The sequence below is a fragment of the Pseudochaenichthys georgianus genome, chromosome 24 (genome assembly GCF_902827115.2).
Source record: "Pseudochaenichthys georgianus chromosome 24, fPseGeo1.2, whole genome shotgun sequence".
Lineage (NCBI taxonomy): Eukaryota > Metazoa > Chordata > Actinopteri > Perciformes > Channichthyidae > Pseudochaenichthys > Pseudochaenichthys georgianus.
The window spans coordinates 8,899,147-8,916,184 of NC_047526.1; the positions used below are offsets into that span (position 1 = coordinate 8,899,147).

The 17,038-nt window shown below is 42.2% G+C and overlaps 1 protein-coding gene across 1 annotated transcript in view; it reads right to left on the reverse strand.

The window, feature by feature from the left end:
• Window positions 1-17,038, reverse strand: part of LOC117440275 (kinesin-like protein KIF26B) — a 36,660-nt gene that overhangs the window by 12,804 nt on the left and 6,818 nt on the right. Inside the window, exons 4-13 of the mRNA XM_034076577.1 lie at window positions 14,776-14,885; window positions 14,508-14,679; window positions 10,026-10,235; window positions 9,536-9,629; window positions 7,200-7,471; window positions 6,212-6,389; window positions 5,911-6,049; window positions 5,493-5,652; window positions 2,200-5,317; window positions 687-856 (exon numbers count right to left, since the gene is read on the reverse strand). Coding sequence (XP_033932468.1) covers window positions 687-856; window positions 2,200-5,317; window positions 5,493-5,652; window positions 5,911-6,049; window positions 6,212-6,389; window positions 7,200-7,471; window positions 9,536-9,629; window positions 10,026-10,235; window positions 14,508-14,679; window positions 14,776-14,885 — 4,623 coding nt within the window. The remainder of the gene's footprint in view (window positions 1-686; window positions 857-2,199; window positions 5,318-5,492; window positions 5,653-5,910; window positions 6,050-6,211; window positions 6,390-7,199; window positions 7,472-9,535; window positions 9,630-10,025; window positions 10,236-14,507; window positions 14,680-14,775; window positions 14,886-17,038) is intronic.

A 17,038-nucleotide genomic window follows, 5' to 3' on the forward strand; every position in this document is an offset into this window, starting at 1 on the left:
CAGGTTTGAACAGTGGTTCAATTTACCCCCTGACCTGGATCAACTTATGTCCTTTAACCTCCTGACCCGGGGGCAAGTTGAGCCACAAGACCACTTTTTCTTTAGAAGTAATATTTTCACTGCCCTTGATCAAATATTAATTCTTATCATTACCATTGATAGGAGACATCCTGAATTATAGGTGTGTGTTTTCATGTTTACTATGTGTCATTTCTCCTTGCGCAGAGGACAGCATAACTAAAAAATGGCTCAACTTACCCCACTCTCCCCTACATGTTTAACTTTTGAGTGCTAACAGCTAACGGCTGATGTTTTGGTTTTTGGTTCAGTGACGGCAGGCTGAGATCCTCACCGCTGATTGGCTACCGCAAGATTGCGTCACGCGAATTTGACGCTCGAGTTGAAAAAATAGAACTGGAGCGTTTGTCGCGGCCCCCTTCAATCGCCTCAATCGCGCCGCGGCATTCGCATCAACCGCTTCATGCTCGCCGTCGTAGCGAATTTTCATCTGTCCGCGTCTCTGCATTGACTTTACATGTAATCGCGCCGCCCCCAAACATCGCATCGCGTCCGGTGTGAACGCAGCATAAGGTTTGTATTCTATTTGGGCGCCAAAAGAGGTTAATAAAGGTCATTTAAAAAAAAAAAGTCCTTTAACCTCCTGAAAATCAAAATGAACCAAGCACCTGTTTGTCAGCACCTGCTCTGTTCTGCATCCTCTGCACATTGTCGATCTCATAGACCTTGATCTCGTAGGCCTCTGGGATTCCCCGAGCCACCAAGCCAGAATGCAGACTGCTAGCCGAGCGTCTTAGGGGCAGAGGTGCATCATGGGAAACGCGACGCTGATGAGTACCTAGGTGAGGTAGAGTGAGATGCTGTATCTCAACCTGTTTTCCTTTCCACTGCACTTAAACAGTAAAACCATTAAGTTCTTCTAAATAAAATTAAAAAAACCTAACCAAAGTATATTTTAGGTAGGATGGTGTTTTAGATAATTTAGGTTGTCTGCCATTGAATACAACAAATATACTATTTATGAGCCAGGCCGTTAGTACTGTCAACTATCATTCCACTCTAAAAGCCTCACAGCACACAGTAACAGCAGATGTGTAATGATGAATGAAGGCTGGTGTCCCTAAATGGCCTTCAATACCCTGGACATGTGCCTGAGGGCAAATGCAGCTTGCCAGTGCAGCAGCAGACACAATTGTGTTAATCCTTTGCAATAGTCTCAGTTGGAAGTACAGGAAAATATAATTTATGATTAGTGTCATTGGGATCACATTAAGAATGTGTGTTACTCAAATGCTATGGAAACAGCTTTTATCAGAATGAAGATGAGTTAATTACTTGAAGAAATTAAGCACAGACCAAAATTGATAACCCGATAAGCAGTCAAATATGTTTAAGAAATTTAATATCATATGCTCGAATTATATTATACATTTCTTCAGTGTATAATTACAATATTGTTAGTATACACACATACCTTTATGATTTACTGCACCAGACAAACACTCTTCATTTTCTGCACATGTGCTGCCAGTAAGTGCCGTCGCTGGTTCATATATTAATGATGTGACCTCCTACATGATTTGGCTCTTAATGAGTGCATTCTACAGATGTCTGTCATCTCCAATTAATGTCACATTAATATGTTATGTGTTATTATAAAAAACAAGTTGATGTGGAATGAACATCTATGAAAAATAGTGAGGCTATTGGTTTGAAAAGTGTGTACTACATCATGTTTAGTGAACACAATGGTAAGGTGGGTTTATGCAAAAACCTTTACTGAGCTGGATTAAGATATCCATAAGATCCATAAGGTAGTTTTAGTATTGCATTTAATTGAATGGGTTTGAATGTGCCAATGCAGCATTGGGACATTGCAATCTTCAAACATCAATACAATGAAACAGTAATAAACAATTGACACAAGTAAAAACATACATTCAAATATCTACAGTCAGTTATCTTCCTTTACTGAAATAAATAGAAATAAGTGGTTGCATTAAGAGCATGATAATATAAAAATCAATCTAAAATGGTCCTTTTGAGACCACTCATGCAAAACTACCATGTAAGACCAACAACATATGACGAGACTCGACACTTGGATGAAGTTCTGATCTTTCCAGAAGAGAAAGTCATCCTGTTCAGTTCATTTAAGGCCATCTATTCCAGATGTTTTACCTGTGTTGCCTCTCCTCCGAGATGCTCGGCTGCTTCGAGACACACTGAGGAGCGAGCTGCTCCTGTTTGACATATTGCTGCCTGTGGCTTCACTGTCCCTCAGCATGCTGCCATATCCACTGCTCACCATACTGTTCCTGTTAGAAAAATTCAGGGACGTCTTCCCCATAGCTGGTGGCAAATCTCCACTCAACACACTGGTGGTGTCGCTCGCGTGCCCACTCATGTGATCTGGCGTGCGGGGAGCAGTCACCTGGCAGTATGGCGAGGGGAGTGCGCTCAGTTGGTCCAGTCCTCCTAAAGTGGGGCTGGGGGCCCTTACTTTAAAGAAGTCTGAGATCCGGCCATTGACGTATCCCTGGATGGCAGATTTTGTGGACGAGCATGTGGAGCTCTGGCTTGGAGTGCGACTTAGTGAGTGAAAAGACATTGGAGGGGGAGAGGAGACAAAGGAGGAAGACCGCTCAAAGCTAACAGTTTTACTCTCTGGAGAAAGACTGGCGCTGCGGTTGATGGACGCCTGCAGGCCTTTATGTGGGAGACTGAGGTTCTTGGTGCTTGGGGCGGACTGTCGACGAACCTTTGGGCTGGACATCTTCAGTTTCCCCACAGCAGAGAGTTTGGAATGGGTATGTCTAGCAGATTGAGATGCAGGCTTTTCAGAAGGAAAGAAATAATGACCATGGTCAGTCCGAGGATTCTTCCTGGGGCTCCTGCTAGCCCTTGGTAGAGTATAGTCCCCCTCATTATTTCCTTTATAACCTCCCTTTCGAGCCCCTTCAACACTTCCCTTGGAGCTCCCCTTAGAGCTCATGGAGCTGTTACGACTGCTTCTTTCCAGAGTTGGGAAGTCTCTTGGGATTATTTCAAGGGAATTAGTCCTTGTGGCCAGCTGCTCCAGCTTGGCACTAAACAGCCTGCTACTTTCTTCAGTGGGTGACTTTGGCCTCCAACCCATGTTATCATGTTTCATTTTTAGATTTGAGGTCTCGAACAAAGATTCAACACTCTTTGTGGGAGCTCTGCTTGCATGTTGTTTGTACTCTGCTCCATATTTCCGAGGAGAGCAGAGATAAGTGCTGTGGTTCGCTGGGGAGTGCTGTCTGCCCTGCCTCCTCTCCAGAGTTACTCTTGGGCTACAAGGGGTGGATGATGTCACCCCCCTTGGGTCTCTGTGGTTGTCTGCCATGTGAAAACCATAGTAACTGTCCTGGTGGATGGCATTTTGCCAGCCTCTAGGCAAACTACCTGTTTTAAAGGAGGCAGAGGCGGTTTCCTGGCAACCAGGTGGAACACCAATTCTCTTAGGGGCATTCCCAACATGACTGGAACCGATTTCTCCCCCCTCTGAGCCCTTTGGAGTGTTAGTGGAGTAAACATGGTCCCTGTCTATGGGGTGTTTTTTGTCTGAATGCCTTGGTCTCTTTCCACACATTTTGTTTTCTGCTGTTTCATCGCAGAAAGCTGAATCTTCCAAGCACATTAGGTCAAAAGGACTTTGGCTCAAATGTGAGTCACATACTTTGTCAGACCTTTTAGCATGTGTATCAGAAGCAAAAGCCCCACTCCTCTTCTCAAGAGTCTTCCCATCTTCTCGACATTTGCCATTATTTCCTCTGAGGTCAGAATGTGGCTTGGCTCCCGTAAAATGTGGACTTTCTTTTTGTCTCGCACCATGCAATCCACAATCCATGTCTTTATCAATCAGCATGGGATTTATAAATGAAGGCAAGACCCTCTTTTCCTTTCTACAGTGATACTGGGCCATCTCAGTGCTAGCCTCTGAAGGCACAGATTGAGACACAGAGCTTTTGTTCGTATGAGAGCAACCTGAAGGTAGAGTTTCCTCAGTGACATTGCTGATTATCCTGATTGGTTGAGAGCTTTGCTCATGTGGCTGTGATCGGGTGGTGTCTGTGATACAAATAATGTTTCCACCTGTCCTCCCTCTGTCCAATGCTCCACTGATGGTCACCTCCTCCACCATAGAGTAGACAAGTTCATCTTGACCCGTTAGGTCCAGCGGCTGTTGAACAGTTACTGTGATGGTGGCCTTCACTTCTTTAACGTCTTCTGCAGGGCGTTTAGGTAAGGCATCACCAATTATAACACTTGTTGCCAAGGAGAGTGAAGACGAGTAGGAGGAGGGAGGAGATAAAGGGGAACTTTTTCCAACTGGTGAGGTCCTTTTGCCTGGCTTGAAATAATCATAAGCTTTAGGACTCTCATTTGTACTTGTCTGCTGAAGTACAGGGGAACTACCCACCATTCCCTGAGCATCCTTATTTAAGTCCTGACAAGAGCACTTGTCACCTGACTTTCCAGTTTTAGGCAGCTCAGATCGAGAGGTCATGTTAAGACTGAGAGTTTGATTCAGCAGTTCCTCGCTGGAACTGGTTCCACTGCACTCTCCACAGTCATACAGGCCTGAATCCTCTCTTTGGAAGCTGTCTCCTGGGAAAGCACCATCTGGTTGCTTTTCTCCAGCAGAGGTCTGACAGCAGGCAAACCCCTGATTCACCAATGTCTGTGTTGGCACTAATGACTTTGTGTCAGTTTGTTTCCCTGTTTCTTTCTGCGGTTGTGATGTAGCTGGGACATTGTTGGCAGAAGGGCCTTTTGAGGAAGACTTTAGCACATCCATTGTTGCCTCACGTCCGTCAATACAGCCCAAGCGCTCTTGAAGTTCAGCAAATGTATCACATTTGAAACAGTCCCCTACTGGCTTCTTCACCTCAATACCCACTTGAACAGTGTCCTCATTCTTCTTCTCTCCTTGCAGCTGAGGAATTCTCAGAAGCTCCTGGAGCAGAGCAGTGAACTCTGGGTCATCCATGTCAGCCTTGTTAGGATGCAATGAGGGTATGATGGGCACACACTCAGGTTGTGCCAGTCTTAAGGGTGCTCTGGAATGGACCAAGCCCTCTGAGTCTATTTGGATGACTGTGTCGCAGGACTGGTCACTACTGGAGAGCTCGTCCAGCTCACCACGCAAACGGAAAGGAGGGGAGTCCACATCTACCTCTTCGGTGGAATGGAACGCCCGCAGGGACAAAGACGTAGTGCCTCTCTTTTCTTTAGTCAAACTCCTCCCGCTAGGAGAACAAGAAGTGGACTGCTGTTGGAGAAAGATGGATCGCGGAGTTAGTTCGAGAACAGGACTATGTAAAACATAAATCAATAAACAAAGCATTGGCGTGTATTGGAAAAAACATCCTCTACAAAAAGATCTCCAACAGTTTGAGCCATAAAAAGCTGGAGAAATGGTAAACCTTACAGAAAATGTACAGTACCTTCGTTCTCTTTTGCGTCTTGCGGATGCGAGAAGCCAGCTGAATTGTGGACAGGGTCTCTTGAAGGTGTGCCAGTGAATCATCCACCTGAGCGATCACTGTGGTGTGGCAATTTACACGGCCCAATGCCTCTTGAAGGAGCATAGTCAACTTAGTGACCCTATGCAGACACAGTGCAAACGTCCAGATGTTACTACATTGATGAATCTGTCATTTAAAACTCCTATGCAGCAATATATGTACATGTTCTAACTCTGGTGTATTTGATATTGTAGCACAAGTATTTGGCCAGTATAAAATCGGTTAACAGGCAAAAAGCTGATTAACACAATAAGAAGACGAACACCAAAAGCTCAACTTCAGCAAGGCAGTTTATTCTACCAACGTGTTTACAGCAATAATAGTTTGACGTTCTTACTTGCTGGGGTTGGTTTTATGTCCACTTAGTAGAGACAAGACAATCGGGCCAAGTTCCGAATATGGAGGTTTATTCTTGCTCATGCCCCTTATGCCACTACACACATCTATCATGGTCAACTTAGTGGGGCCACGAGAACCTGAGGATGGTAGAGTAGAGAGATTATTCAAGCTTCAAACATGAATTATAAGATATATATGAAACTGCATTAAATCTAGGCTTTACTGTTAAAAATGATAATAGCGAAACAAAAAATTCACCAGCGACAAGTCGCCCTAGTAATTAAATAATTCATAACAACCTTTGCCAATGGTGCTGCTTTCTGTACGTGGGGGCTGGATGTGGAGAGTGAAGAACATTATGGAGCTGTGGGACAGGTACGTTATGAAGTCATTGTGGCGACGTGCTGCAATGGCAGCATCCAGGAGGGAAGCAGCCCGCTCAGCAGTGGGGGCCTTCACCCGGTTGTGGTTACGAAGCTATAGAGAGAAGAGAGGATACAATCTGATGTGGAATCTTCTCATAAACTGCTCAAGAAAGAAAATCCATGTATGCAGTAGAATTCATTTTCTTAGTATTCAATTAATAATTAGATATAATGCCCCCCTACACTAGAGGTGATGGCTTGCAATTGGCAAACAGCATTATGAGGGTGGAAACAGCTACTCAACCACAATGCATCAGTCCTCATTTGTTATTTAATCTAATAGGCTTTACTAAATACACATATATTTTCTTCTCACAGTGGAGACCATTGCCCAAATTGACTACTTAAATAATCATTAACTCTAATCCTATGTAGTCAAAGCTTAAAATGTACTTAGAGGAGTCTTCTCTACAGTATGTATAATATGACCTACACCTCCTACTTCATTTGATTTGTGGACAATAAAAGTACCCTATTAATATTGGCTCATTTTCTTGTTCACAGCTGTTAAAACAACTGTGAAATAAATAACACTTGTTTGTGTGGGAATTATTGAGGCTTAGAACCATTGCCACTAGAGCAGAGCCAATAAAATGTCAGCATCAAAGAACACGGCCTCGGCTCACTGGTTTCCAGATTTGGGACAGGCTTTTAATTGTTTCCAAAGATTGCTTTTAGACTGTACATTATCTTACCAATAACAATAACTTGTTTTTTTAAACTTTACTTTGGTTTTAAGGTTGAGTACACCAACGATTTAGGTCAAAGGACCCTTTTGTGCTTGTGCAGAGAGACAAAGCAGAAGAAGCAGCTCTTTTAGCAAGCCCCCTATTTCTTAATAGAAAACATGTTTTACTTCTACCTGGATCCCATAGACAGGGTCCTCTTGGAGTTTAACATGGGCTTTTGGGCTGTTGTGGACACTGCCTTGTGAGGGGACGACCTCCCCTAGCAGATCCCTCAGTGTGTCCTCCTCTCCGCAGCAGAGCTCAATAGCAGACACAGACACAGTCAGGTCGGTCCAGGTCTTCTCCCTACGCCGCTCTATGGCGCTGTAGAGCCAGGAGATGGCATAGGGAATAACCCCAAGCTTCTCAATGCTCTCACCATTCCCCAGCATGCTGGACCAGGAGCCTGAGCAGAGCAAACATATGAATGCATGCAATATACAGACACACAAGCACAATGTACACATACATACAAATGCTAACCTTCAAACACATGAGCACCCCATCAACGCATACATTATATACTTTAAGAACAGCTTTTCTTGTTCTAATATGATACCCCAAATCTACCAGAAAGTTCACTATTTTGGTTCAAACCTAAATATCTCTAGTCCTAAAAACTCTCATCACTTCTCGTCTTGCACCATGTGGGTTATTTTCTTTGGGTTTAGAGTGAAATATCTATATCTTTGATTATATCCATATTAAAATATTGAATAGATTGCCATGAAATGTTCTATAGATAAACATAGCCCCCCCCCCAATTTAAAAACGTGACCTTTCTATCTAGAAACGTCAACTGGTCAACATTTATTTTTGTCAAATGTTTTGGTTTATATCTTAATATCTTAATATCTTAATAAAACTGCCCAACCAGTGACATACTACCCTGCAGTACTGTGCTAATTAGTAAATAGCATGTCAAGATGCTAAGCTACGATGGAGAAAATTCACAACACACCTACTAAATATTAGTGTTTTAGCATTGTCACTGTAAGCTTGTTAGTTGCTCATGGAGATGTTAGCATTAGCATTTAGCTAACATCAGCATTTAGCTAAGATCACCACCAATTTCAGTTTTTCAGAGAGGGCACCTTGGGTGAGTAATATTAGCTAACAATTTATTTCAGGTTGAATTGCATATCACTGGCTGAAAGCTGGTGAACTTATCAAAAACAAAAGAAGCGGCTGGCAAGATTATGTGTCACAGTCCAAAAGTTGACAAGGAGAGAAGCACATGAAAATTCGGTATGAGAACATATTACCCACACTACGAATACTTTCTAGATAAGTACATGGTTACAAATATTTAGAACTATGGATGCACTTGCACACTAGTCCACAGCTATACAGTCCAAAGCAAATACATGCTAAAGTGGCCTGTGAAAATGAAACTCACAAATGAAGAAACATAAATAAGCTCACAAAAATGCACTTATAAATATGGATCAAATGTACAGAAACACACCCAAAAACACTTTCAGATTTGATTCAGAACTATACCATACTCTATCTCCAAGTGCACTTTTGCCCCACATTAGCTTTGATTTATGAGCCTGTATGGACATCTCTTGTCTTATTCCAACTCTAATTGAATAAGGATAAGAGAATTGGCTTTTCCAATTAAAGTCTAAGCTCCCTGCCCTTATTCAGAGAGAATAGTATGCTGTGGAGGAGATTGATATTCCCTTGGCTGAGGGCCACATGTAGTTTGTATTGGCCAACTAATTCAATCAGATTTACGGAGAGTGGCTTCATGTGAAAAAGCAGCTCCAAGGAGACCCTGTCCTTACCCTGTGTGTGTGTGTGTGTGTGTGTGTGTGTGTGTGTGTGTGTGTGTGTGTGTGTGTGTGTGTGTGTGTGTGTGTGTGTGTGTGTGTGTGTGTGTGTGTGTGCGCGCGCGGCGTGCGTGCGTGCGTGCGTGCGTGCGTGCGTGCGTGTGTGTTACGCTTGCCACAAATCTATTAAACCCCTTCACCAATGCTAAGTGCAGGGTTCCATCTCGCTAATAGAAACATATTACAGTACATTCATTTTACAGTCCCCACTGAGCTCAGCGCTTCAGCAAAACAAAATTAAATATTTGTGTCTTTTTGTGAAGCAAAATGTCTATAAGGCAAAATGGGAAGCTTTCAAAAAAGCATGTGTTGTTGTATAATTGATGAATTATTTATTTATTTACAATAGAACAGATGAAAAGATAAATGACTACAGTTTTCTGTCACTAGTGTAGAGAAATTAGCTAAGACCAAGAAAGCCGGACAGGTGAATCAAGATTGATAAGAGGACAGATAGAGTTAATGGAGCCAAGGAGTTTAAGTGATAAGGAAAGAGTGAATGATAGGAGGAATGGGACGGAGATGATGGAGGAGGGGTGGAGGGGAAGTACGGCCCCTTAGAACAGATAAAAGCGTCCCACTCTCATCATAAGATTTTAACCCATGCCCTCTCGCAGCGACCGATTACTCACCCACATCAGCACATCCCAAACCCAGAACACATCCATCGCTGCCGCTGAGCACACAGCGGATGACATCAGCCAAGGCGCCCGCACAGACCTCGGCCTAGCAACAGAGAACAAAGAACAGCAAGCATCTTATGATTCATTTTCCGCACTGAAATAGAACATCCAATGAAACGAAATAACTAAGATGCATACTGATTCTGTAGATTCTCTTAGGCTCAAATACTGTATACTGTAAGAAGGGCTTGGAGAAGGTTGAATATAATTGATGGACTGTGTAATTGTGGTGGCTATCCAGGCCCTATCAGTTTTCAGGTCATTCGACAAAGAGAGCAAACCAACCGTGGTGTCGTGTACAGAGGAGAAAATGTGCACCGAAGACACAGAATGCGGCAGGCAAATGGCACACTATCACATTATCTGTCAATATAAATCAATATTTTGAAGCCTAAATAGATAGATGATTTTAATTAGTAATAAGGATGAGAAAACAAACCTGGCTTGACTCTTGAGGATATGCTGCCTCAAAGCTGAAGGTCTTCAGTAGATTGTTGCCATCTCTGCCAAGTGTCATTGAAGCGTGGAGCTGGCTTTTGCTCACTGGTTCCATTATGGTGACTCTTTTTTTGGATGGGTCAATCCAGAGAACAGGTGGCCGGCCTTGGCCCTCTGACAGCGTTGGGCTCACCCTCAGCACAACTTTGACCTGTACACCACAGGAGATCGAAGCATGTTGAACGTTACAGCATACTCCGGTTGAATGTCTAAATATCTAAATGTGTTGCTCTACCACTTTGGTACTGTCAGAATATATCAACAACTATCGATGAAATGCTATGAAATGTGGCTTATTATTAGCCTTTGCAGAATGATAGCAACACAAAGTCATGACACATCCTACTTGGCTTCTGATTGGTTATTACTGGTTGCCATAATTAGTTGGGTTTCTTAGTTTGGCATGAGCAGTAGGAGTGGTTAGGATAACATCTTGATCGGGGTTAGGGTTAGCCAATTGGCTAATAATCATTAGCCACGTGCTATTGTTTGTTGCAGGCAGCTCGTGTTTTGGCTTTTAGCCCAAAGGAACGTTTCAGCATATTTAGATGATGGAACAATGGCATTACACCAGAATAAGAGTATTATGTGAAGAAAAATGTGTTGAAATGGTCCAGTCGAACAAAGACAATGCTTTCTTTATAGCTAACTATTAGCAAAATAGTGCACTCAGCTATTTCTGAGTTAGCTAGGGAGCATGCAGGCTGAAAGATTAAATGCCTTTTACAAAGGGTTGAGAGAACACAACTTGTTCACTTACCCTTGTATACAAACTGTATACATATACAGCCTATGGGGAAGGGCTTCACATTTTAAACTACTCTGCGACACCTTAAAAAGAAAATTCCATTATTTATTAAATGCAAGGAGTGAGTCGGTGCTCTGCTGCTGCATAGCAACATGTATGTAAGGGATTTTAGAAAACAGAATGGTTCAGCTAAGATTGTGCATGTCACTCTTTACTTTTGAGAATGACAACCAGCAGCAAACTTATTAAAAAATGATGAGTTTCAAAACAGAAAGGTTCAAAAATATCTTCATAATAAATTCATTGTGTTTTGGTCATCATGGAGTATTTGCATCTTAAAATCCAGAAAACACCGTTTTCACAAAAGTGTTCTCATAACTCTAAAACATATTCACAGACTATATGTATGCCACACATATTAAAGTTATCTGTTGCAGTCGCAGTTATGATTTGATATTCCTTTAATCCAAATCAGGGCTTTTAACTAAACCTAAAATCAAATGTAGCTGTGAGAGAGGGGTGTTAACGTCATACTTCAGCTCTGAGCTACTGCTGCTCAGCCGTGGGAGGCCTAATATTATATGCAGCGTAGGTTGCAAGTAACCTCAACTGGAACATGGAAGCCTTGGCAGAACAAAGTTGCACATGTCAGAAAGGATTAGCTCTTTTGCATTGAGGAGGTAAGCTAACAGTGGGGTATTTTACTATTGTGAATGTTTTCAACTTCAATGACATTTGTGCCATTTCACAAATCTGACAATCTGTCCTTTTGCTTCATATCAATCAACTGATGTGTATACAACAAATAGATATATTTATTTATGCTGCAGAGGACATCCATTGATCCAGTTAGTGCGGCAGCCATACATGCACTTACAGCTGCATGGCTATGCATACCTCCTGCTATATTTCCTCATGTCATGACATTAATTTCTTAATGCAGTTCTTTCCAGGAAGCCTTCGGATAAGGACGCTATAAGGTCTTAAGTTAGGTCCTGACTTTGACAGCCATTTAACAGGACTCATGAGCTGTATTCTGCTGGAAGACAAGGTAGCATTAACCTTACAAAAGACAATAGGCTCTGTTAAGGTTTCTAAACCAATTATGAAATGATTCTTAATCAGGGTCCAGGTCTGCAAGATTGCGAATAGCCTTGTAATCCAGTCAAATGTTGTTTTCTTGAAATTGTCCAGGACTGCATAGCACCACCATGACATCATACATCATTGAATGATTGATTCCATCTGCCACATGATAAGTTCCCAGTGTCTGTGAAATTGTTTTTCCCCTTCCCCAATCTTAATTGTAATACCGTATGCAAGAAGTGGCTCCCTATTGAACATGTGTCAAACTCTATTTATGAGGGTTGAATTATTCAAGACACCAATTTAAAAGCGGAGAAAATCATCCTCCGCTCTCACACACATATTTATTATTGCACGCAGAAGCATACTGTACAGGGCTAAGTGCTTGTGCAGGTGTGGCTGGCGGTTGGTCAATCTGAGCCCTTGTCGGTAACTCGAGACTAAACCCAAGAGTCCATGAATCTGAGACAAAGGGAGGCAGCCATATTGATCTCCCCAGTTTCTCCCGGAGGAGGTGAGTAGAGGGAGGGGGAGAACAAGATGGAGACATTAGCACTGTATTACAGTGTATCATAAGGAAGGCCTGATATAGGATCTCCTCCAAATTGACGTGATCTCTTTACTCTGCAGCCAGGCTGGTAAAAACACACCCAGGGTGGCGGTGGTGTGCGAGCAAGGTATTATATACTTTGAGAGATATACCACCAATCCCGACCTATTCCATGTATTACACATTGCAATATAAAATACAAAGCCTCCGAGGTAACAGAGCATTTTCATTCAGTCACTGCCGTTGTCTCCTCATACTACATGAACTTATTCCGATTCCTATGATTGCGAAAGGTTATTTTAGATGTTTTAATGCCAACGCAATCAAGTGCGGCTGTATAAGCCACCGCAGTGCAGAACTTGTTTAGGCAACAAAACTACTTTCATAGGGTTCAAAATATTGGTAATTTTCGTGACTTACGTAACTTTTCCGTAGCTTTACGTATGCTACGTATACGTACGTATGCTACGACAAAAAGTAAGTAGCCATTGACTTTTGGTCAATAATGTACTTGTTGCCTGCTGAGTAAAGGTGAGGTATTTTTGTCAACCTAAGAGGCAGTCCTTTCTTACCATGATATTAGTTACAAACAAATGTACTATGTTGGTTAAATAAAAAATATTATAATTTGTATAAGTATGAAAAGTGAATAACAACAGCCTGTACACATTGCATCATTTATATGTGCATTACGACTGTATGGAATGTACTGTACTGTATGTGTGAACTGTGATTGAACATTTTCATGGGCGGCAGTAGCTTGGTCTTAAGGGTCTTGGCTTATTGAGGGTCACAGGAACAAGTCCCGAACGGAGCAAGAATGGAGTGTGGACTGGTAGCACATCACTGTAAATTGGCTGCCCAATGCTCCCAATACTATGATGGGTTAAATGTGGAGACTTCATTGTTCTACGTGTGCCGTGCTGTGTACATGTTTGACGACTGAACATAGATCAAGTTCAGCTTCATAGCATACAGAAAATGCGTGGCACATCACTTATTGGCAGAGAACAGGTAAAGTGCTGCCTACATTATTGAGCATGTGGTGTGTTTTTTCCCTTGCAGTTGTCCTGCGTTGATGAATGTGATGTGCTGCAAAGAGCCGCACAGAGTTCAATTGTGTTGAACTTCGAACCCGAGCTTCACTGATCTTTGTGAGAGCAGCTAATGGGCGTAGCTTGCTCATGCAGGGATTAAAGATGGAGGGTGAGTGGTTAAAGTGGGTTACTGGAGATAACTAAATCATAATCTAGAATTAAGACCAAACTAGGTGAAATATCCGTTTTCAGTATAAACGCTTAGGTTTGATATAACGTTAACCTAGCCTGTAGTGACTTCACATGAACAGTAATGTAAAAAGGTATAGCTTATCAATTTGGGGAAATCTTCTAGATCGAGGAGAAGGTCGATACCACTCTAATGTCTGTACACTAAATATACTCTAGAGACTGGTAATAACTTAGCATAAAGACTGGAAGCAGGAGGAACTAGCTTACCTTTGTCTCTCTAAAGTTCACATAAGAATTCACTGACCAACCACTATTTATCTTTTTTACTAATATACACATTTTGTGTTTTTAACCTATATAAATTATAAACCAACAATTTCAAAGTTGTACATGTTACATGCTGCTTCTCCTTGCAGTTTTAAAGCTAAGCTAATTGCTATTGACTGTAGCTTCAAACTTAGAATACAGAAATCAGAGTGGTATCAATCCTCGTATTCACATCTCAGCAAAAACATGGAAAAAGTGTACTTCCCAAAAGGCCACAATATGTCTCAAAATGTCTCAACAAGTTAGCATTGCAAATAACGACTTGTAAGTATCACTTAATACAATTTCTGGTATTTGAACAAAAGGCTTTGTATAACTTAGGATTTGGTTCCTCATGTAATCATTTGCCAATTCTTTCAGAATCAGGGCGGTTGCGAATAATTGCTGGTATGATAACCAAATAGCAACAGCACCAAATGTGGTTCACTGAAAAATAGATAAAATCAGCATTTAGTGTGATCTACTGGAATTTGAAGCCCATACCTTGCCAACACCGGGTGAGTCTTTGGTCCTAGTGGCAGCTTGGAGCAGGCAGGAGGGGATGGGTGGAGGGTTTTTCTGGATTATCTCCATGAAGCAGGTGGAAAAATGAGCGGGAGCTTGATCAGAAGCCTGGCCTTTTTTCCTTGTTGTCAGATTGAGCTTCTCAGCAGCCCTGCGGGGAAGAAGGGAGATGGCATGTCATACCATTGAAACTGATGGAGTACAGGCACGTTGCAGACAATAAAACATTTTCTGTTTTAATATTTACCTGGCTAAAAGGGACATAGCAGCAGTGTTGGCGATGGTCACCACTCTGGATATCTTTGAGTTAGTCTGTACAGTCCCAGCGCCACAGCCCAGTACAGCATCATCTGCAGTCTGATGCGGGAGAAAGCTCATTATAAAAAACAAAATCTGTAATTGCACCCACCCCAAAAGGGGCTATTATCTTGGGAATTACTCTGGGGGCGGTTGTTGGGCGCGTCTAAATAGGACATGGCGGCTGAGAATGGGTTAACCATACACCATTAGTCATAGTACAGCTCCAGCGAGCTGCATGTGGAGTGTGCGGAATAGTGTGTGATGGCTGTAGTGACTGCTGGCTGGGTTTGAAGCATGACTCAGAGTTGAAGAGGAGCAGGAAACACTGCCTCTGACACACACACACACACACACACACACACACACACACTCACACCCTCAGTCAGGCAGCTCGATGTAAAGCGAGTTCAACACTTACACAGCTGTAGCTCCGAGGCATGTGTTTTGCACTCATTCATAACTGTGCCATGTACGTATATATGCAACATAACCTATTCCCCATGCATTGCTGCAGGCCACATAGCCAACATGTATAACTCATATACCGCTCTCAAGCTCCACGTCTCATCAGTGTCTCAGCCTTTTTTTTAGGGCAACATAACAATGTCAACTCGGTTTCATTCTTTAAATAATGTCCAACCATAAACTGCCAATTAGTGCCATGGAAGAACTGCAGGAGTTTGAAAGGAGGCTGGAAGGAGAATAAAGACAGACTAAGCTAATATATGCAGCCATATGTAATGTAAATAATGTATAGATGCTCCCCCGCCCCTTCCATGTCTCCTTGTTGACCCATGTCTTCTGTCATAGCCTTTTTGTATCTCTTTCTCTCTGCTCTGAATTCTCTCTTCTCCTCCGCCTTGAACTCCATCACCTTCTCTTCTGTCCTTTTGTTCTGCTTCCCATCTTCCCAACACTCCATTTCCCTTTCTTCTCATACAATGCAATTTTCCTCAGCTCTGCTTTTTGTCTCCTCTCTCCTTACTCTTCTTCTTACTTTCCTCTTAGCCACATTAACCTGTATTGATCTGCTCTCACGGTGAACCTGCTTGATTCTCTTGCTAAGCAAAGAACTGTTTAGTTTGAGTCAAATGTTGAATTGTTACCATCACTTTTCATCAGACAAGTCGATTAAGAACAACAGCCTAATTACAGTAGTGCTCTCACGGCTTGTTCCGTCTAATTGACCATTTGTGAAACCCTGCAGCTTCAGTTACTGTTGCTATGCCTGTAAACCTTCCCGTTCCTGCACTACACATAATGACAGCTTTACCAATTTAAGTTCTTGGTATTTTTATAACAATAGGTGCTTCATTTCAGACAGAAGTAGACAAAAGCAGTAGATTTGGCCGGCAGAAAGCAGATTTATCACTCAGTTAGTTAATTAAGCTAATGCTAACTCGATGTGCCTACTGCCGACGAGCACAACACATGCATCATTTGGTTCATGTAGAGCAGGGGTTCTCAAAGTTTTGATGAGTGAGGGCCAATTTAGGTACCCAATATTGGATTGAGGGCCGCCCAAGAAAAAACGGAATCCTAAAATAATTCCAAAACAAATCCTTTCTTTATTGTACTAACCAATTACCGCAACTCGCGAAATGCCTAGTTGCCATGCAACCAGTAGTCTCGCAAACTTTCCACAAGCTGTCATTCATAATTTAGGAATGACAACCCAGGGGGCGCAGTTTTACCATTCTTAAATTCCATTCTAATTCTTACTAGATACAACCATGGAGGATTAAAATATAACGCATGCATTTCAGCGTGTCACATTAACTATCGCGGGCCGCCAGAAACATTTCCGAGGGCCGCCATTGGCCCGCGGGCCGCACTTTGAGAACCCCTGATGTAGAGCATATTCTGGTTTGGATGTTTTTTATTTTAGAGCTTATTTCAAACAAAGCATTTTCCGATATGGATATGTCAACGTTTTTTGCGTTTCAGGAGTATTCTTTTGACATACAGCGCATTCAGAATCTGTGTCTCAAATGATTTTTGAGGCAGTTTGCTATATATGAAATCCTATTTTGACTGCTGCATGCAGAAATACTAGTGGAATTGTCATTGGCATTACTCATGTAACGGCTTAAAGGAATACTGTCTTTTTTGTGGAGCAAAATGTTGACTATTATCTGTATGTAAACAAGTTTTCACGCTAACTCATTTAAGAAAGAAAACTCAAGTTAAGGTTACTTAAAGGTGGGGTA